General features: G+C 44.7%; 1 protein-coding gene across 7 annotated transcripts in view; it reads right to left on the bottom strand.

Moving 5' to 3' along the window:
* Myt1l (myelin transcription factor 1 like) overlaps positions 1-23,113 on the bottom strand; it is a 143,365-nt gene that overhangs the window by 19,166 nt on the left and 101,086 nt on the right. For all 7 annotated transcript variants that reach the window (XM_059248238.1, XM_059248235.1, XM_059248241.1 and 4 more), the window contains 3 exons: positions 19,019-19,081; positions 11,430-11,513; positions 9,291-9,512 (listed from right to left, as the gene is read on the bottom strand). In XM_059248238.1, coding sequence (XP_059104221.1) covers positions 9,291-9,512; positions 11,430-11,513; positions 19,019-19,081 — 369 coding nt within the window. The remainder of the gene's footprint in view (positions 1-9,290; positions 9,513-11,429; positions 11,514-19,018; positions 19,082-23,113) is intronic.

Here is a 23,113-nt window from a genome sequence, read left to right as displayed (position 1 = left end):
TCATCTTAAAGACCCAGAGGGCCTGGTTTGTGTTGCTTGTTTCTCCTGGGTCTTGCATTGTGACTACACTGATGGAGACCTGGGCTTCTGAGAACTCTTTGAGGTCTTGCTGTATGATGATATCTGTTGGAGAGACCCTCTCTCCAACATGCTAGTGGACTCATGGGGCTTTCCTCAGGAAACACCCTGGGATGGTCACTTCCATACATGGCTCTGGACAGGGCCATGGCAAACATAGGAAGCCCACAGCTCACTTGTGCTTCTGAGGACAGCTGCCTAATACAGCCTTGAAAGGTAGCAGGAGCTGGAGGAGATGCAGATACATGACTCATTTTCACCCATTGAAGTTTAGAGTCCAGCCTAGGTGAAAGCAGCTATAAATCAATAAGAGAATGAGTTTAAAGGGATAGAATAGAAACATTAAGAACTGAAGTGAAACTCAATGACTGACTTTGCCTTAGAAGATCACAAGGTAAGATGCCTCCTGAAGAGTGTTTCCCCAGGGAAGCATGGAATCAGAGTCCACTGGGGGTCTGTCTGCTCAGCAAAACCAGGCAGTCCTAGATTCAGACTTCTAGAGGCTTTTAGAAGTGGGGGAGGGGCAGCATGCATTGTCTCTGTGTAGGCCATTTCTCTTCCAGCAACCTTCACCATTTAGTATTATACATACTGGAATTTGCTGTGTGACCAACCACCTAGACCCAAGTCCTTGCTACCCAAGTGGTTTAGCTTTTTCAGTTGGTGGAACTGTTGCCAGCCTCTTCAGTCTCATAAACAAATACTCCTCCCAAAGCTTGGGAATATCAAAGAGGCTGGTACTCTCCTAAGAGGTTAGTGTTGGGGTTATTGAGCAGTAGTGATCACTGAAACACTGCAAGAGTGTCAGGAACCTTGCTAGGAGCTGAGCATAGTTACACATGAGGTAGGCAGATCTCCATCCAATTCAAGGTCAGCCTGAGTTACAGAGAGGCCCAGGTTTAAGAAAAAAAATGCAGCCCCTGTATGGTCACAGAATTTCATATCCTCGGCCATTGATTCAACAGTGTTTGTGCAGTTGTCCCAAGTGCAGCAGCACTCATTGGACAAAAGGAGCCCTGATAATAGCAAGGAGATGTTGTGCTACAGCAGCTGCCATGCACCAGCTTGAGTCCTCCGTCCTTTCCCCGAATAACAGATGATTTTGGCAGGGTCCCTGGGCTGACCCCTGTGAACCACTGTCTCCCTAACTAGAGGTCTAACACTTTGGGGAAGTCTGGCAGATATTTACCTTTGATTATTTAGTTGGTGGGTAAGGAGCAGCCATGGATGAGGTGGAGCTGGATAGCCTTGAGCTCAGGTATGGCCAGCATTAGAATGACAGAAAGAGCAGCAGAGATAGGCAGAGGCTGGTGGCTGGAGACCTGACTTAACTGCTGAGGGCACTGGATTTAAGGACAGCGCCCTGAAGCTTGTGTTGCTGGCAGAATCATGGAGAGCACCTGCAAAGGGCCGTGGAAGAAAGCTAGAGAACGGTGGAAGCTGCTGTGGGGAAGCAGGCTGAGTTCTGGGGAGACGACTGGGTTGGTTGGTTCAGTGGGTACAGGAGAGAGAGTACCACCTAGGCATGAGGGGGGGAAGATACTCCACTGCCTTCTGATTCCCCATGCTGCTGCTGAATCCCTCTTCTCTTCTTTTCTCTTCTCTTCTCTTCTCTTCTCTTCTCTTCTCTTCTCTTCTCTTCTCTTCTCTTCTCTTCTCTTCTCTTCTCTTCTCTCCTCCTTCTTTCCTCATTCTGGATTTTGTCTGTGATGGTCAGGTCTATGTGTCACTGTGGAGACTGCAGTTTCTAGCTGTTTATTATTTAATCCAACACTGCATATTGTTGTGAGGATATTTGTAGTGAGCAAAACCCACCTCAGTTATTTCAGAAAAGAGGTGAGGGAAAAACTAACTGGCAGACTTTGAGAGGAGACAGGGTTCCCAGGCTACAGTGTCAGTGTAACCCTGATGGATGGACCAACCTTCCAAGCCCCGGGGGAGGAACCCCTTTCTTGCCAGGGTCCCATCCATATCTCCTATGGGAGCCATTTCTTTGGGAAAGCCTGATTGGGAACTTTCCTCATTTCCTGGTTTCTCAACAAGGTCTTCCCCTGAAATGCTCAGGATCTTCACCCTGGGAACTTTTCTTGCTTTATTTCTTTGGTAATATTCTTGCTTTCATTTTCTCAGTTCTGTTTTTTGTTTGTTTTCCTGGGTACTCTTTAGTAGTTGGTTACTAGTCCTCCTGAACTAGTCACACATTCTTCTGAAATACAGTTTATGACATTCTGTTATCTCTTTGCAATTTATGGGAGACACCATCAATTTTGCATCTGAACTTTCCAGATAACCCTTCCTTTGTACTTAGGTTTTTCAGAAGTATTTATTCCCTTCCCCTTGGGCTATACATACGATACACTTTAATGATCTTTCCATCCTTTTATGCCTGACGACAAATGATAAGCTTGGAAAATGTTCTTTTGTTTCCATGGTGTTTTGGTTTTTGTTTGCTTTGTTGCTGTTGTTGTCTGTCTCACCTCTCCTTTCTGGGTTGGTTTGCTTCAGTTTCTGTCAGGAAAGGCTGCACTGTCTGTCCTTAACTGGCTGTGGTTCTTGGCTCTGGTTACCTCTCATAGGTGCCAGTGGCCATCAGTATTTCTTGCCTGACTTCCGACTCTAGTGGGGAGCCAGGTCCCTTTTCCAGAGAGCTGGACTTGGCAGGGACTGCAGATTTGCAGGAGTGGTCAGTTGTCTCAGCTGGAATCCGAGGCCAAGGAGGAGGCAGGGCCTCTCCACTGCACCTCTCGCTCCTGCTTTCTGTAGAGATTTGGCCATTTTCAGCCTGCAGAGCACTTGTTACCAAGGTTCTCTACTCTCGATTTACTGGGGTGCAGGAGGAATGTGGCTCAGGATTCAAGAGCCCACCTACCCTTGTAGAGTTTCAGCTGGCCTCAACACCTTCAGAGGTGTGTGTTCCTGTCCTCCTCTTTTCAGCTTTCCTTCCCCTTCTGTGTTTTACCTCCACATCCCAAGTCCAGCTTCTCAACAGGAGGCTGAGCCCTGAATGTGTCCCTCCCCTGCATGTGCCAGTGTCTGTGAGTGTGATGTGTTCTCTTCCTTTGTATTTATGTTGTATGGTACTGTGGTGTTTTGTAGCTTCATGAGGAGAACTAGTCATGCTATTGGTATCATGAGATTCAGTGAGGACAAGTGTGAACCAGTCTATGGAGTTTAACCAGGATTCTCAATAGAGGTGATACAGTAAAATTTCTGCTGGAGAATATGTTCCTGTAACTTCATACACAAAGAGCTGGTGTATCCCTTTTCCAGGTGTCTATCTGCTGGTTCTGCCCCCTTTCTTAGGAAGTTAGACTCAAGTACTTAGTGGGGTACTGCTTGTACACCTTGGACTAAGTGTGGCCCTGCATGTTGGTCTGGTGACCTCAAAGAATCTCTTTATCCAAGACATGGTTGCTGACCAAAGAGGGAGGCTCAAATTGCCAGAGGGAGAGCAGTATGACCCAGAGGCCCCAGGGCAGCTTCAAGTGCTTGTGCTTACAGAACGAGAGTTTGTCTCTGGCTAGGTCTCTATCTGGGTCCTTTTAGGCTTCCCCTAATCCTGACTCTCACAGACAGCAAGGCCAGCTCCATTTTGTTTCTTCTTTTCCTGGTGAGGGGGCTTAGGCAAGACTTAGTGATTTTGCACTGCTAGATCTTCAAATAGGAAAGGCTGACATTCCAAGTTGTGAGCATTATTTCAGTACAGCATTATTTGGAAATAGGGTCTTTAAGGATAAGGTCAAGTTAGTGTGGACTCAAATGCAACTTTACCCATATCACACAATAGCACAAGGAGAGAAGGGCTTGTGAGGACAGAGGGAAGCAAAGCTTGGGGTGACAGAGTTCTTAGGACTGGGAAGGTCTCTCTTCAAAGTTTCTGATATTTCCACTCTACTTACAGAGGGACATTTCTAAGATTTAAACTTCCCAGTGCTCACTGGTTCGTTGGGCAGCCTTTGGAAATCAGTGCAGTCCCATCTTGGTGACACATCTGGTTCCTTGCAAAATGTTCCCATGCTCCCGTCTTCTTTCTGTATAAACATACAGGCTACTTTTGCTCCAGTGGCATTGCTACATGGGAAGAACAGCTAAATGAGAGTAGCTCTGTTGCAGAGAATGCTCAGTTATGGGCATGGATGGTAGCCATCAGATAATATGGCTGTGGTGGTTGTGGGAATGGTGATGATTGTTGCAATGATAGTAGTTATGGCAGTAGTAGTGACCGTTGTGGTGACTAATACCACCACCACCACCACCACTGTATCATAGTTACCACAATTGCTACTTCAATAAATATTACAACCACCACCACTGCAACAACCATTCATTCCTATAGTCCCCACAATCACAAACATCACAACCAGCATCACCACAGCCTCTACAAACACAGCTCCCACAGTCACAATCACCACAACAGGCCCTGTAATAACAAGCACCACAAGGAAAAAACCATCACAATCACAGCTTCTACAACTACCACAACCATAGCCAGAACAATCTCTATATTGCAACAGTTGCCACAAACATGACCATCACCACTATAACAAGCACCACAACACCACAAATACCACACAACTAAAACTACTGCCACCACAAACAGTACAACTCAGACCACCACCACCACCACACACATTTATGCTGCAGATAACACAACCCTTGGAAATTGTGTTGAAGACACCCCAAACCTACTCTCCTGTCCTCTTCCAGTCTGCCATTTGTAGAGAAAAATAAATGTCTCATTGGGAGCCTGCTTTGCCAAGGTTCTGGGAAGCCAAACAAACACTCTAGAAAGACTGTGAAAGACTCGTGGCCCAGCCCAAGGCCAGGGAGGTCTGAGTAATGCCTCCAAAGAAAATAAGTCTTACTTACAAAAATACTCATTTAGAGTGTGAATCTAAACTTTAATTTTGGAGACTCTTTCTGGTTTCTTTGTGGAATTAGAATTAAGGTGATAGTAAATGAATATGCTTACTTGGTACACACTTATCCTTCAGTATTTGAGATTGTTTTCAAAGCCCCAATCAGATGTCAACACTCACAAGTATGTTCATTTGAAATGATTTAGTATTCACATGGGACATCCCAACATCCTATCCACTTCTTTTTCTGTGGTACTGAGAACTGAACCTCAGGCCTTGAGCATAGGGCAAATGTTCTACCACAGAGCTAGGCCTTTCACCTTAAAACTCCTGTAGATCATTTATACTACTCATACAATGTAACTGTTTCAGAGCTGGTATGAGAGGCTGGAGAGATGGCTCAGTAGTTAAGCATTCATACTTCTCTTGCAGATAACCTGAGTTTGGTTCCCCAGCAACAATACTGTGATGCTCACAACCACCTGTAACTCCAGCAGCAGAGAATCTGATGCCCTCTTCTGGACTCTGTGGACACCTTCATTTATATATGCACAGACCCTCCCCACCCCCACCCCCCACATAGACATACACATACTAAAAAATAAAAACAAATCTTAAAAAAAAAAACAACACTGTAATGTGGGGGAAACCAGTATTATACTGTGCTGCTTTGGGAAGAATGACAGGATAAAGGGTATACACATTCAGAGCCCAGGCAACCTGCAGTGGGTTGACTCCTGGGATGGAGAAGCTGCCTGTACTCACACATGAATAGTGGGTTCCAGATGTTATGAAGCTGCTGTGCATGTCCCTGGCTAATCCTGCTTCTGCCCAAATCTACTGAAGCTTTCCCAGAAGACAGAGGCTTGAGCCAGTTCAGACCTGGCAGAGGCCTTGCCTGCATTTGTTTCCTCCTTCCCATTCTTTTGCACATATCTAGTGAAGCTCACTTGGCTACTATACACCTCAGGTCTTCAGATATGCAGGGTGGCAGGGAACACAGTGTCCTATCTTAAACAACACTTGAGCGCCTTTCCTCCTATGGGTAGAGTCCGATGCATGGAAGTTCTGTGCAGCACTGAGAGGTGAGGATGGTATGAAGGAGGTGGCAGTGACTCAGCATACACAAGGACACTAAGGACCTGATTGGAGCCATGTTTTCTCCTTGCAGTCCTTCCTATCAGTCTTCCTGAAGGAAATTCAGAACACCCTAGCTTCCCCCCACCACACACAGTACGCCCATGTCCTCTAGCTTGTAGTTCCTCTACCTGGATGTTCCACAGACATTCATACCACTCCCCTCCTCGTTTTTGACTTTCTGACTTCCACCAGGACTGGGCCTCATTGTCCCCTGGGTCATGTCCTCAATCACCCTCCTTCTTCTCCTGCTTCCCACTCTTGTCACTTCTTCCCCGATCTGGACTTTGGAAATGTCCTGTGACTACCTTGGCACTGTTACTGGCCAGACCTGTTGCAGTCTGGTTTTGGCCTCCAGCCCTATGCCTAAGCCCTTCATAGAATGATAGGGGTACCCAAGCTGAAACATATCCAGTTTTGGAGATTAATCATCATTTAAAACTCTACCTCAAGGCCCTCTCAGCCATGTGGCCTCTGCAATATCTGTGATATTAGTCCTTTTTTTTTTTTTTTTTTTTTTTTGGTGGGCCTGCCCTGTCATGTGACCTTGGGGTCTTGACTTCATCAGTTCACTAGCCAAGAGATGTTTCTCAGAGTGCCACTCTCCTCTCTGCCATTTCTGCTCCTTATAAGCCACAGACCTATGTGCGATCAGACAGTGATCTTACTAGGGATCTTCCCCTTACCCTATTTCCAGCTGTCTGGTGGACATTTCTAGTCTAAAGTGCCAGAAAATCTCAAGAAAACATAGTTCAGATGAATCCAGCTTTCTTCTGTCATAGTCTCAATGTTTGTGTGCCTCAAAGTTCACATTTTAAAAATAAGATTTAGTTTTATTTATTTATTTATTTATTTATTTATTTATTTATTTATTTTGTGTGTGTGTGTGTGTGTGTGTGTGTGTGTGTGTGTATGTGTACGTGAGGTCAGGTGCCTATAGAGTCCAGAAAAGGAGTTACAGGCAGTAATAAGTCACCTGATGTGGTTGCTGGGAACTGAACTCAGTTCTCTGCAAGAGCAGTATGTACTTTTAATCACTGATCCATTGTTCTATCCCAGGTCACACAGTTTTGGTTTTGCTGTTTTGGTTTAGGTTTCATGTATCCCAGGCTAGCTTTGAGCTAGATATACAGCTGAGGATAACCTTGAACTTTTGATCCTTTTCCTCTTACCTGGAGTGCTTGGATTAGAGTGCACCACCACACCCAGTTTATAAAACGAATATCCCTAGCCTCCCCATCCATGATTCTACTCCACGGGGCTGTATCAGGATACAGAATCCTTAATGAGACCATTAAGGCTAAATGAGGTGAGGTGGTGGTCCCTGACCTGATCAGATTAGTGTTCTTATAAAAAGGACTTATATTCTCTCTCCACCCTGGGAAGACAATGCAAACAAGGAAATGGTTCTCACCAGCAGCCCCCAAGGCAATGCCTCCATTTTAATTTCAGGCTTCAACTCCATTGCATAGAGAATGGTTTTAGTCTCTTAACATTTTGTTATAATTGCAAGTGTCCCCTGATATGCCCAACTTTAAAACTTAGTTCTTTTCTGTTTTTCTTAGTCCTGCTGTGGCTGGGACCACATATCCTCTTGCTCAACATTCCCTCTCAGTTCCTCCTTGTGCCTCTTATCGCCTTTTCTAGTCTTCTATGCCTTCTGTTAGGACTACAAAAGCTAGCTTTCGTCTAAAGCCCTCATCATAACTCCCTCCATCGTCTGCGTTCATCTGGGCTTATTCCTCTCCTGGGGATGAGACCCTTCTCTTTGGAGCTGCTGGTGCTGGGGATACCCTGTTGCTGCATAACTCCCCTCCACTTAGCATAGTCTCCTTTTCTCCAGGAAACACGTCTTGAGATGCAGCTTTGCAGACCACACTTGAACTCCTGTTGAAGTATCTCCACTGAGTACACTTATTGTATAAGAGAAACTTCTGAGAGAAAACAAGAACCACTAGCCTTGGAAAGAAGTTGGGGGAATGTATCATGGGAAAGACCTTTATTTTTCTTTTTATAAAGTATTTAGGTCATTGGAGTTTTCTACCAGAGCGGGACTATCTTTTTTCTTCCTTCTTTGTGTATGTATGTGTGTATGCTGTATTAATATGTAAATTATTCTGAAGGGTGTGCATACCTGTGAGCACATGGAAGCCAGAGGACATTGGATGTGCTCCTCTATTTCTCTGCATCTTGTTATTTTGAGGCAAGATCTCTCCTTGGAGCTGGAGCTCAGGGGATTTTGGTTAGGCTGGCAACCTAACCCAGTGATTGTCTCAGTGCCAGAGTTACCACACACACAGGAGCGGGCCTCACTTGCTGTATGGGTGTTGTGCTCTGAAGTCAGGTCTTCATGCCTACACAGCCAGTGCTTTTATCCACGGAGTCATCTTTCTATCCCAGGAGTTTCTTCAATGACTAAAATCACTTCGAAATGTTCAGGCTCTGTGTCCCAAAGTCTTGAAGCTAACGTTACTCCTTTAGTCTGCTTATTAATGAGGTGGTTTTATACAGACCCAGGTATTTGTGAGCACACTTGCATGCAAGAAGCATCATGGAGCATCAGCAAGGGACCCCTGTGACTCCTCCCCAACTAGCAGGATTGACACTGTGCATTGTGGGTCCCGGCACTCAGACACCTTGTCAAATGTGTCCTGCTGGCTTTCTTGTGAGGCTGCTGCCATTGAGACCCATTGCTTTCCCAAGGAGCCCAGGACACACCACAAAACAGGCCTCTTTCAAGACATTGAATCATGTTTCTATTTAAATTAAACAAATAAAAATGAATGGGGCTGGCTGAGTTTCCTGGAAGTTTTCTCATGTATCTGATAAGGCCGTTGTCACAAGCACCACCCTCTTTTCCAAGGATGGGGCTGCTTTGGAATTCCAAGCAAGACATGCTTCAGTCTACAGACATCTATGTGTGTGCTCTTGTGGGTTCATGTATGATTAAAGTCTGCTTCTTACTGTGAATCCTGATTTAAAGAAAAATACCCCAAAACCATGGTCATGGTAGATAGACACAGTTGAAGTGGTTTGTGCTTTTGAGATAAATCTGAAGCTTTACACCTTTCCCAGATCTCCACATTTTGTTAGTTTGCTGGATGTTTTTCATTGTGGTTTTTTTTAGCATGAATGATGAGGAAGAAGGTAAAACCTGCTCCCTTTAGCATCCACCATTGAGCTGAAAAGTGGATCCACCAAGTGATGAGGACTCACCTGCGGTGTGTGAGGAAGCTGCCACTGACGTGTCCTGACCCATCACACCCAGGTGTAGGGCAGGACATGCCCTCAGTCTTGACTGACTTCCAGGAGAACTGGGAGCCATTGAGGTATCCATCTTTCTGCCTCTTGGCCGCTAAGGGGCACCCGGAGGCGCTGCGGTGGGATGCATATTTCCCAGTGATGTGGCCCTGACCATCACAGCCAGGGACTGGGCACCTGGACAACAGACAGGAGGCAAACTTCATTGTCTTTACCATCATAGGCATAGTGGACTATGTAATACAGTCACCCCATGTGACGGCAAACTAACTAACTAACTAACTAACTAACTAACTAACTAACTAACTAACTATCGCCCATGCTTTACTGGACAAGAGAAAGGGAAACAGTAAGAACCAGATGTAGTGGCACACGGCTGTAATCTTAGAACTAGAGGCAGGAGAACCAGGATACAGAAGATGGCCTAGAAAGACACCACCCAATGGGGACACGTGGTATTTCACCCTTTTAGAAATGGACACTAGGGACAGATAAGCAGCTCAAGGGACTATGTCCTGTGCTTTGGGAGGTATGGCGACTCACACAAGGAGCACTAGTAAAATGCAGGTGTTTGCAGAAACTGTCACTTTTGGACAGAATTCTTGTGGTAAAATGCAAAGCCAATGGGTCAGTGTAGGAGTTCAATTAGTATATGCTAATGAAAGCAATTTCATCAACCTGCGTTCTCTCAAGGCTTAGGAAGCACTCTGTATGTGGTTGTGCTCTTGAAGGATACAAAGTGTCCTTTCAGCTAGATGAGATGGCATACCTCAGGAGCCGTATCTAAGGCTCTAGAGTGGAAGGTGTGGGGAGCTGGAGGTCCCTGCCTGGGATTGTACTGCTGATTGCTTGCCACAGTACAGGAGGAACCCAGGCTCAGCCAAGAAAGTGTCCCAGTGTGCCTCAGAGAAGGCTGAGGCTGACTTCACCATCTCCGTTGCTCAGGGCCATGTGTCTGCTTGCATTTTCTTTTCATTTTCCATTCTCCCTTTCCCTCCTCGCTTTCCTCTTTCTTCTCTCTCCCTCCCTTCCCGCTCCCTTTCTTTCTTTTTTCCATTCCCTACCCTTTCTCTCTTCTCCCTCTCTCCCTTCCTACATCCCTTTCTCCCTCTCTCCCTCCCTTCCTTCCTTTCAACCAGGTCTCATGTAGTCCAGGCTGGCCTGAGGAACTAGCTATGTAGCTGAGGATGACCTTGAAGATTCTCCTGTCTTCATCTTATAGGTCTGTGCCACCCATGCTGATTTATGCAGTGCTGAGTTTTGAACCTCATACATGCTAGGCAAGGACTCTATCAATTAAGCTATATCTCTAACCCCACATTTTTTTTTTTTTTTGGTTTTTTGAGACAGGGTTTCTCTGTGTAGCTTTGCGCCTCTCCTGGAACTCACTTGGTAGCCCAGGCTGGCCTCGAACTCACAGAGATCCGCCTGGCTCTGCCTCCCGAGTGCTGGGATTAAAGGCGTGCGCCACCACCTCCCGGCCATATTTCTCTTTGAATAGCAAAATTTACATACCACAGAATCCATATTTTTTATTTTGATACATTTTAGTTTATCTTAATAATCTATGTCTTCATTGATTTTTGTTTGAGTTAAAACTTATCTCTTAAAGTACTGATACTGAAATTTAATGCAGACCCACCAAGTTTATCTTGTGAGGTTTGGGGCCCGGGGAGGGAGGGAAAGCAAGGAGAAATAGAAAATGAAAACAAAATACAAGCAGATCCACCAGCCCTTTGCCTGCAGAGGAAGGTTCAGTGCAGCTGAACTCCCAAGCTCACGTCAGGAAAGGCAAAGCACTACTACTGCTTTTCTCAAGCCAGCATGAGGGCAGGAAATTTGCTTTCAGTATTATGTTGAAGCCGTCACAGCCTTTCACAAGCCTGTAGTCCCAGTATACTCTGGGGAAGGGAACATTACTTGGTGACACAGACTGGGGTTGGCTGTCTGAAACTTTGTGGCCAGTTAGCAGATGCACTTTGGTTTAGGTTCATCTGGCCTAGTTGCTTAGTGAAACCTCAGCAGACACCTTCTAGAACCCACCGTCCCCTTTTCTCACAGATGTCCAAGGTCAGGTCTTGCTGGCCCCCATACCTGATTGGCTCCTGGTCCTCCTTGTCCTCTTTGCTCTGTGCTATCCGGATGCCACTCTTCTTTGCTCTTGGGCACCCAGAAAGGCTGAAGGAGAGATAGGTTTCAGAAACACCGAACACTGAGTCTTGGGAAAAAAACTTCCTCAACAGTGACCTGGTTCTCTCCACAGCCTGGAATTCTGGGGATGAATTAAAGATCTGGGGCGGGGTGGGGGGAGTGCATTTTGGACATAGTTCCTATGTCCTCTCAATGCCTTTATACTCTGTCAGTTCCCTCTCAAGTGGGTTACAAGCCTTGAGTAGACTAGGTGCTGCAGACATGGTGAATGGCCAGCTTGAGAAATGGGGACAGTGAGGACTCATCAAAAAGATGCTGGAGAAGGTTCTGTGAATGGATATGGAAGGAAGGAGGGAGGGAGGGAGGGAGGGAGGGAGGGAGGGAGGGAGGGATGGTGAGGTAACATGAAGGGCAGACAGACCAATCTTGATGTAGTGAAGAGCCCTGCAGCCCAGATTTGTGCTGGGAGCTATTCCATCTCACCCAAGTATAGATGTTTGGTTATATCTACAAAAGAGAAGCTGAAGTCTGAATGTGTTTGTTTACTTTCTAGGTTTTGGATATAGAGGTACTGGAGATTTTCTCAAAGAATCTTCATGTACTAGGCCTCTTCTGAGTGTCTCTTCCTATACCTAGACATCTCATGCATGGATATGCAGTGTGGGCCTTGGCCTGTGCATAGCTTGTGAGGATGTCCATTTCCTCGATGTCCAACTCATTCCTCTGCCACCTCTAGCTCAGTGTCTCCTGATGGCTTTCCCCCTGGACCTTCACCTTCCTTTCAGCCACGTGTACCCCTTGTCTGCCACTCTCCATGAGCTTGGCCTCCACATGGAGGTCATATCTACTGAGAAGCCTTGGCTTCCTCTTGCTCACCTTTCCCTCCAAAGGGTCTTCTAAGAGGCTGGTCCTAAGGATATGTGAGCCAACTTGTACTCATCTGCATCTTTAACTCCTACTCAAAGCCTTACTCAGAGCAAGTGACAGTTAAGTATTTGTTGAAAGCTTCATTATGAACATAATGGGGAAGGATGGGCTGAGGAAACAGAATTCTCTCCCGACACTATAAGGTCCAGTTTCCCTGCCCATTATGTTCAGTGGCTTACAAGCCCTGGGCTATAGGGTCTCATTCTGACAGACAGTACTTCAGCATTTGACTGGAAGTTTGATGCAACCCGTGTTACTCTTTCTGATTGATGGAAGCATATGGATTTCTACCCCCAGTTGAGCCCCAGAGAACCAAGGGCACTGCCAAGGACTTTCAAGTGACTCAGTACTCTACTTTTTTGTTTTGTTTGATATATATTGATGCACACCACACACACACACACACACACACACACACACACACACACACACACGGCTTGCCTTAGTTCACTATGTAGCCTATGATGACCTTGAATTTGATTCTCCTGCCTCCACCTTGTCAGTACTGTGATCCTGAGATTTCAGGCAGCATGCACTATCCCACATAGTTTTATGTGTTGCTGGGAACTTATTTATGTATGCTAAGCAAGCACACTACCAACTGAGCTATAACCCCAGACTCAATACTCTCTACTTTTGCTGTACCCATGGACATGAAATCCATTATTCTTCATGGACTCCAGAGATTCTCATGGTGAGTTTACTACAGATTAGTCTGGGAATGGCACCAAGAAGGCTTCTGAAGTGTCTGTCCTGTTACTGGTAGTACTTGGCCATGTCTCTGATCATGGTTCCTGTGACCTGGCTCTTAAGGGAGGAAGGACAGAAGAACAGGAGGCCAGGGATGATATAGAGATTCCACAACATCTGTAGTCCTTCCTTAAGATCCAAATGCCCACAAGAAGGCAGCTATCTTTCTTTCTGGCTGAGTGATAGAGACACAATTGCAGGAATTTGACCTTTGAGGGAGCCCTAAGATTCTATGCACCACTCCTTACATATAACACCAGCCTTTGGGCCCATCTTTCCTCTCTTAAATACTGTTTTTTTTTCTTTCCACTGACTCCTTCAGACTGCTGCCTGGTCAGAGAAAGTTTTCCTTCTTCTTCTCATGTCTACCTTCTTATATGGCTTATATGAACCTCAAAGGTGATGTGTTTGAACAGAACCAGTCCCCATCCTATCTGGCAGCTTTCACATCTCAGATCATGCTATGGCCATTCACCTTTGTCCAAATGGCACTTTCCTTCCTATACCCTTGAGTTTCCTCTGTACTGAATATAGTGTGCACGTATGTTCAAAAGGCTCATGTTGGGGAGATGACCAGTGAACCACCATTCCCAGCCTACCTCATCCTAAAAACCAGCCCCCATATCCAAATCCCCCCCTTCCTGGAGCTGCCCAAGGCTCTGCCCAGACCTTTGCATCTCTTTCCTCCAAAGATTAGTTGCACCTTAAGGACATCCTTCTTAGTTATCATTGTTACTTCACCTCTAGAATGTATGATGTGCTCAATAAATATCTGTGAGATTCTAGGTTTCTGTAGCCTTGGGCTGAAATTTGAAATCATGCTATAAATTACTAAAAATGTCCTAAACAGAAACTATGTTTCCCATAATTCATTACCACTGACTCAGGGGCTCCTTAGATATTTGTATTTTTGCTTGAAACTGTATCTATTTGAAGACATGTGAAAATCACAGGAGGTTCTGGTGGTAGACCCCAACATGCCACACTAATGTTCACATCTCTGAGCTGAATTTCAGCTGTTTGCCTGACTCTAAACCAGCGTTAGAGAGATGACAGTCAACTTCTTAAGCAGGCCAGTTTTATCCAGCATGGCAACAAACTTCTTTGCCCAAATCCACCCCTAAAGACCCAGAAGCCTCTGGATTGACATTGGTATCAGTGATCTGTCTACTGTCCTATCCCCTGCCTTGCTAGGAATGCAGTTTTGAGTTGTTGTTTCTGATTTCCTCTGTATCCCAACAGCCTCCTTTGTTCTACTTATTAGCGTAGTGGCTACTCTGTGAAGTGCTGCATGGTTCTAGAATTGAAAACAGCCAATTTGGGTCTTTTACTGAATTGTTGTAGGCTTTTTTTTTTTTTTTGAGAACTATAAACACTGTTGTAACACTTGATTTCTTAGGTTAGAGAGACAGGCTAGGGTGGGCCTTAGCCAGCTCAGGTGAGAAGAGAGGTTTCCCTGTAGCATGTGAACAGCTTCTGTCAGAAGTTCCATGATGTAGTGTCCATAGCTCCCTAGTGAAGGTTACAACCTTCTGATTCTATGACCTCAAAGAAGCCTTTCTCTTTGTGATTCTGGATGCCAAAAAGCCTGCTGTCTTTATCTCTGTTGAGATTGGGTGATGCTTCTGATAACAGGGTAGGCCTTTGGGATCACTGTCTGGACCTCTCAGAGCACAATGGAACAGAGTAGAAGGTGCCACAACGTTTGGGCTGGAGCCTTGGGTCTTTCACCTCATAGAAGGACAACAGGAAAGGGCTTGGGAGAACAACCAGCTGACAGCATGGGAAATTTGCATTCCAGCCTCAATTCCTATTTCAACTCTGATAAAAATAATCTCACAGGACATTTAGACCATATATGTAGGAAGCTCAGTGCAATACTTGGTACATAGGAAGTGATCAGTAAACAATGCCCTGTGTTTTGGGAGGTTATTAGTTGCCCCTTAAGATGTTGGGGTACTTAAATGGGAAGCACAGAATCCCCTGTGAGACACAGAGTAGGAGCCGAGGAGTCTTGGGTGTGTCTTGCTATTGTATGATCCCACTGAAAGGCAAATGGGAGGGCTCAGAGGAACCCTGTGAGCCTGTGTAGTAGGAGCCTTCAGAAGTCACTGAACCATGGTGTTAAAAAACTGTAGATGAAGAAGGCTCCAATGAAGGATGGCAGAAGAGCACACAGAAGATCTTTGAGAAGCCAAGGAAATGATCAAGAATTCTAAGACAAAGTCAGCTGAAGACTGTAGACCATGAAAGCTTTACAGGCCCGTCAGAGGACAATGGGAGGCAGAGGGAATAGATGAAAGTTTCAGAAAACATCAGTCCATAGGTATTTGTTGAGATGAATTTAGGGGCTTCAGATAGAGCACTGTAACTGGAAGCTGCACCACTGTTTAAAGCTAAGCCAAGTGAGTTCCAATTGCATCCTGTCTAGCATGTCTTTGGGTGCATCCTTTCCCTGTGGGCTGTACTCCACCCCGTGGTCTTTCAGTACCATTCTGGACTCATAGGTCTATGGAGATGTGACACTTGAGCTAGATACCATGGCTTTAATTCCAGCTCTAGTTCATCTCTTAGAATCTCAGTATCCTCAGGCCCCCAAAAGAATGGGTTCTCTGTCTTCAGTGTGTAGAGAACAGTATGAGGAAGGGATACAGCACTGTGGTGGTTTGAGTAAGAATGTTGGCCCCCATAAGCTCCTATGTTTGAATGCTTAGTCATCAGGGAGTGGCACTAATTGGGAGGGATTAGGAAGTTTGGCCTTGTTGGATTAGGTGTGGCTTTGTCAGAGAGAGTGTGTCACTGTGGGGTGGGCTTTGAGGTTTCAAAGGCCTAAGCCAGGCCCAGTGTCTCTCTTTCTTCCTACTACCTACAGATGCAGATATAGAATGCTTAGCTATGTCTCCACACGATGTCTGCCTGTGTGCCACCAAGCTCCTTGCCATGATAATGGACTAAGCCTCTGAAACTGTAAGCAAGCTCCAATTAAATGCTTTCTTTTATAAGAGTTGCTGTGGTTATGGTGTCTGTTCATAGCAATAGAACACTGACTAAGACATGTCTTCAGATCATTTCTATTACAAAGAGGTCTGTGTATTCCTCTAGGGTCTTGAATTATAGAACAAGGGCATCCTGTAACCTAAGACAAGGCAATGTGGGCACCATTCTATGACCAGGAAGGACAGACCCATGGGCACCAGAAACTATCCATGAGCCTCTGACCCTTGATCTGCTTGGAATCCTTGCTCTGAGACCTCATTTCTGTACTCAAACCTGAGCTGAATTGTGGCATATCTGGGGGTGGGCAGTGAATCCCTGTCTAGGTAAACTTTCTTCTACAGCTTCTGTACTATAAGTATCTCATGGCCTGTGTCTCTGGGAAGGGATTCAGGAACATAAAAGAGAAGGAAGATTTCTAATCATCCTGTGGCCAAGAACCAATGGGCCTGAAGAAGGTACTCATCTAGCTGTTGGCTTCTGTCTTTACTCAACTTATACAGACCTTTGCTTATTTAGTTGTGACCTCAGTCTTTTCTTAGTGAAAAATTTACATAAGAACTGTGAACCGAATGCAATGTTCTTACTTAATATGCTTGACTCTATTTCAACTTCTATGTAAAGGAACTTGATATTATATAATACTTCAATACACTTCACTTTCTATTTACTAAAACTACTACAAGGCAATATTTGCCCAAGGTTTTCTCCTCAAAATCAAATTTGCTTTGCAACTATGTTGATAAAGCCTGAATTTACTTCAGCACTGATCATAGCTTAAATATAAGCCCAACATACAAACAAATACACATACACACACAGCCACGCATACCCATTAACATGGACATTAACACACATGAATACAAATACACACAACACATATATGTGGCCTGCACACATATATACACACCACACATACATACATGCCATATACCAATATACACACAAGTGTACACACCATACATGTATACAAAGATACATAACAAACATATATATGCATGCACATGCATATATACAACATACATATCATACACACACACCACACACATGTACATCATATACATATACATACATACATATTCAATCCTACATTATTTTGAGACAAAAGTCTCTCTATGTAACCTAGTCTGGCCTTGAATTCTTGATGGTCCTCCTGCCTCAGCTTTCAAGTACTGGAATTACAGATGTGAACCATCATGCCTTGCTCTAAAATACATTTTAATGACACATTTGTATCTTACTAATATCTAACATCTAAATCAAAAGCCAAATGAGGAGCTGGGCAGTGGTGGTGCATGCCTTTAATTCCAGCACTCGAGAGACAGAGGCAGGTGGATTTCTATGAGTTCGAGGCCAGCCTGGTCTACAGAGTGAATTCCAGGACAGCCAGGGCGGCTATAGAGAAACCCTGCTTTTAAAGTAGAAAACAAGACATTGGATGTGAGGTGACCAGGAAAATTCCATTTTTAGTTGTACAGATTTACAATATGATGAGTGTTCTAGATAAATTAATATAAAGACTAGACTAGAATGTGCTTGATGTTATATATTTAATGAGTGTTTTGAATTCTCTCTAATATAAACCAACCATCTACTCTGGAGATCCTTTCTGAAGGATCTGACTCTATCTTGCATACCTGGTGATTCAAGTCAAGGGACAAGACCTCTCTTGACCTAGTGGGCCTAAGTCTGGAGACATCTTGACTTGCACTTGAGGATGGAGGTCATGGTACCATCCATCAGCCTATAGATTGAGGGGAACCTCATAGTAAAGGACTGTAATTCACAAATGCCAGCACTGCTGCAGCTGAGAAAGCCTGGTGGAGATCATGTGCTTCTCTGTACTTTGGCAGTATGTGCACGTCTGTTTCTACAGACAAGGATGGCCCCATGGAACTCCTGAGTTCTCAGACTCTGACAAAGACCATCCTGTGTGACCAGAGCCTGAGAGTCCCAATCTTGGATCCCTATCTGTCCTTGCAGAGTAAAGTGTGAATAAGAATGCTGCCAAGCCAGCTTAGCAAACATCCCAAGACCTTGGTGCTTGCTTCATGGTCATCTATACTCTGCCTGCCCTCAGCAGTAATGTTATGGGGTCCTTCAGGATAGTTCTGATGATGGCTTGCAATCTACTGACAGCCTGCTCCTTAGCTGTAGATCCCCACTTGTCCTTGCAGGTGTCAAGCTTTGGGGCTCTGATGCAGGATTCCTAAACCCATCACCAGGATTCTTAAGGAAAGCTGGCCTTGCCACCTTTACCAAGTATTCACCTACTCTTATTCTGTGATGCTATACACCAAGATTTTCTTTCAATTCTCTTATGACATAGGACCTGTCATAAAGTGTGCATCCACCATGCTGATGGAATTACAGGTAGTGGAGGCCTTTTGTCAGCTCATATGGTAGGGGTTCTGTGTCATATTGTAGCTTCTCTGTTCTCATTGTGAGGAATGGAAATTTAAAGTTAAACCTCTCTTCAGCAGTCAACCCTGTTCATAGTAACTGTGCAGCTTTATGCTTCAAATCCTAATGTTAAAGGGACTAACAGTGTGTACATCTAAGAATATTCACCTACATGGGGTATTCTCTTACATTTGGAGATGTATCTTTTTCCTTTGTTCTTCTAGAATGGAGGACTGGAAAAGTTTTAGTGGCCTCTTGATGGTCTAGGGCGGTATACAGACCCAGGAGAGATGAGCATTCTATCAGCCCCCAAGAGGATAGCCCTGTGACTCCAAGTCTAGATCTCCCTAGCTGAGTAGTACCATATCTAGCCTGCATCTCAGCCAGGAATGCAGTACCCTTGCCAAGATAGAGCTGCTGCTCTGGGGAGAGAGGGTAGTTCTGATGAGTCTACATACCTTCGATGAGAAGCATAATTGCCAGTGATGTGTCCAGAACCGTCACAGCCAGGGGTGGGGCACCTACAAGTACAAATGCAAATGGGGTAATTTACTTGAAGGAAATCAACCCCCCTGGGTAGTTGACTTTATTTATCCGAAAGGCAAACTCTTTATTGTGTATCCTTGCTACGAAGAGAGACTAAATTGATCTGGGAGCTCCCTAGCTCACTCACGACCATTACCACATACAAATCCATCTCTGCTTCCTCATTTCTCAGCATGAGGATATATACAAAGGACCATGGCTTTTTGTGGCCACTTAGGAATCCTCAGTCCCTGAAGCACCTAGCATCCTCTGTCACTAGGTGGCCCCCCAGATGGCCTTTCTGTCTCCTTCTTGTTCCCTTGAACTTGACCATGGCCAGTTACTGCAGGGCTTGCTATCACAACAATCTATACATGACGAAATACAAAATGGAAAGATATGTGCCATGGCTAAGGGCATGACCTAATCTGAGCCAACCTTGAACAGGGACCTGAGCCATTTCCTCGCAATTCTGTCATACTGAGGGATCCTAGAGCCCAGGAAAGGTAACAGCTGGTACCTGTGTTGGAAGTGGGGGGGGGGGAGGATAGACAGGTTCTCTAGTCATGGCACCTTCTGCAGGTCTGCTCTACCTTAAGCCTATTAATTTTCCATTTTGTGGTACAATGTAGGAGGTGCATCTGCATGCCCTGCCAGGGATCTCATATTAGGCATAGGTTCTTCTGCCAAGTCTGTTTAAACCCACAGAAACAAATTCACTTGGCACCTTAAGGCCAGTTTGCATCATTGAAGGGTTTTATAATTATTTCTATCCAAGTAACTTATGTATGTGCGTGCGTGCGTGTGTGTGTGTGTGTGTGTGTGTGTGTGCATGTGTGTGTACCTGTGTGTGCATGGGTTAGGATATATGGATGTGGAGGCCAGCGGACATCATCAGTATTATTCCTCAGGTACTGCTCACTCACTCACTCACTCACTCACTCACTCACTCACTCACTCACTCAATTTATCTATCTAATCTATCCATCTATATTTATCATCTATCCTCTATCTGTCTATCCATCCATCCATCCATCCACCTATATTTATCATCTATCTGTCTGTCTATACTTATCATTTATCTATCATCTGTCCATCTATACATTCTTCTATCTATATTTATCATCTATGTATCTGTCTGTCTGTCTATATTTATCATATATCTGTCTGTCTGTGAATATTTATCATCTATCTATCACCTATCTACCTATCAACCAATCATCTATATATTTAGAGACAGAGTCTTTGACTGTCCTGGAACATACCAAGTAGATTAGACTGGCAAGAAGCCCTAGGGATATATCTGCCTCTACCTCCCAGTGATGGGAATAAAGTTTTTATTTTATTTTTACAGTGGGTTCTGAGGATAGCACAAAGATCTTAATGCTTGCAAAGCAAGCACTTTTAACATGGAGCTATCTACCAAGCTTCCATATAACTTCATAAATACACCATCCTAAGAACAAGCAGATAGTAATGCAAAAACATGCTTCTCAAAGCAACTTCATTGCCTTTGTACCACTATGAAGGTAAAACTAAGGGACATAAGTTAAGAAAAGATACCCTTTCCATTAAATAACATAGAGTCAGTGACCTAGTGAACAAATTACCCTCTGTTAATGAAAAGAAGACCATGCTTTGTGTATCCCTACTCAGTGAGAGCCTGAAGCCAGGTCAGGAACAAAGTCATACATGTGTTCTGTTCCCAAAGGTTTTGGTTTCCCTCTGCTTATGAAGTCTTTCTGCTTAGCAATGCTCAGGGTGGGCCAGCATATTAGCCAAGTACAGAAGTGAGACTGGCAGGCTACCTGTGCACAAAGTAAGGCTAGTTCACAAGCTTGGTACAGTGAGGCTGGCACACTAGTCACCCACAGATGTGCCTTCTCTAGACTGGATGGCAGTGCCAAGGAGCAGGTGGGCACACAGGAACTGGACAAGTTTCAAATGTGTGAATGGCAGATTGCCACACTTGGATGCATAAACAATTTTCAGGGTTTAGAAATTTTCTAATTTCCCTCTGGTCCTATGAAAGGGAATGTGTATCTAGATCTCATGGTACAGAAGTTAGTATCTTCCATACAATATTTAAGGATAGGGCTTAATTTATGGCCTGTGTTAGGGGAGGAGCAAAGCCAGCTGAGTGGCAGGGCAGTGGAGGTGTCTGTAGAATTGCTCCAGTCCACACAGGAGATGGATCTTTGAAATAAGCATTGGCTACAGAATGGGTCTGAACTTGTTTTAATGATTCCTGCTTATCAATAGTAGCTCCAGCCCTGATTGGAGACTTGGGTTGGAACAGAATGACTGTGTTGGTCTTCACTTCCTGTGTGATCATAAGACCTGTCACTCAATGGCTAAGAATGTATTTTCTAAGTAACTCAGTGGACTTGTTAAGTGGCTGATTTTCCCAATGCTAAAGAACTCACCTGAGAGAAAATCTTGGAAGCAGTGAAATCATCTTGAGAGACACTGAATATCATAACAGTTCTGTTTGGGGTTACATGAAGAGACTCTGTGCTTCCTACCCACCAGTAACACAGTCGGCCTTATTTTCTACTGTAGGGGATTTAAAATCTCTTCCTAATTTAAAACCCAGTGAAAGTCAATTTAGAGTTTACTCATTTAGTATGAGTAAACATTCTTCATCTGTGTCTTTTTGTGGGAGTAGAAGTTGCCATAGTCTACTCAAAATGAAAGTGAGGTGTTATAACCAAGGAAAAGCAATGATAATTAGATTTCACCACTTCCACCCACAAAAACCCTTGCAGCAACTTCTGTGGGTTAGGCTGTCCTTTATAAAGGTATAATTCATTACCTGGTAAGAAAGAGGTTCAAAATGCAGTCTTTTTCTACTACTACTACTACTACTACTACTACTACTACTACCCAAAAAACCCAAACCCCAAAACAAACAAACAAACAAAAAGCTTTCTCATTTCCAGGGCTTTCATTGTTTTGCAGAGAAAACACCATGAGAATCAGATTTTCTTTCTGGAACTTGGCCAGGTGGGGCCACCTGTTGGCCTTGAGGCTGTGGGGCTGCTATGGTACCCTCACAGGTAAGATCCTGGTACCCTTATGTGGATAAGATATTCTTATCTACAGCCAGAGGGTAGCCGTGGGGCGGGCTAGAGAGCCTCTCTCTGTGAGGAGCAAACAAGGGCAGGCTGCTCCTCTCTCCCTGGACTATTTGAGCTCAGAATTGCTGAAGTGCCATTCTCCACCTGTAGGTGGCGCCTTTGGGCCGAGAAAGGCAGTTGGACGGCTTCACCTGCTCGCCTCTGAAGTGGCTCCAGGCATTCATTCCTATCTGACTGTTCAAGACTTTAAGGCTTTCTTAAACTCACAGATTTACATACAAATTTTCCAGCCTTAAGAAATCTCAATATTCAAAACCACAATTTTCTGCAGCCGTGAGTGAGGGAATGATGATTCCTCTAAAAAAGGAACCTGCTCTCAGGCCTGTCTGCTGCAGGGCCTTGGTGGTGGGAGGTGTGTGGAATCCACTTTTCCCTGTCATGCTGGCAACAGTCCCTCTAGGAGCACATCTTCCCAGGAAGGGAGCCCACGTGGGACAATCAGAAGCAGCCTGTGTGCACAGCTTGGGTTTTGAAACCACAGAAGAGATGGGCTGGGTTTCCATGGAAACGGCCCTCAGCTCCCTTGGGGGAGGCAATGGCTTGGCTGTCAGCACTGAAGTGCTGCTGGCAGGCCAAAGGAGGCTTTAAAAGGACGTTGCTCGGTGACCCTTCCTGCTTTCCTAACAGCTGCCATAGACAGCAGCACCGGGGATATTCTAGGCTCTCATGGTTAAGGATGTAAACAAAATGCTTGGCTTTATCAGTAAATTTCTTCTTTTCTGTTACAATGAGACTATGAGTAAAAAACACCCAGAGAAAGGAAATGATGAATAAGTAATCTCATTCTATACTTGCTGCTTTTCAGACTGTAAGACAAAACATCCTGATATTCTTGCTATAACTTGGTTTTGTGTTTATGATATTAAGAGAAAATAATTTTTGGTGGTA

The sequence above is a fragment of the Peromyscus eremicus genome, chromosome 22 (genome assembly GCF_949786415.1).
Source record: "Peromyscus eremicus chromosome 22, PerEre_H2_v1, whole genome shotgun sequence".
In the NCBI taxonomy this organism is placed as follows: domain Eukaryota; kingdom Metazoa; phylum Chordata; class Mammalia; order Rodentia; family Cricetidae; genus Peromyscus; species Peromyscus eremicus.
The sequence above is the reverse complement of the archived record's forward strand: the minus strand, read 5'-3'. Positions and strand labels throughout refer to the sequence as shown.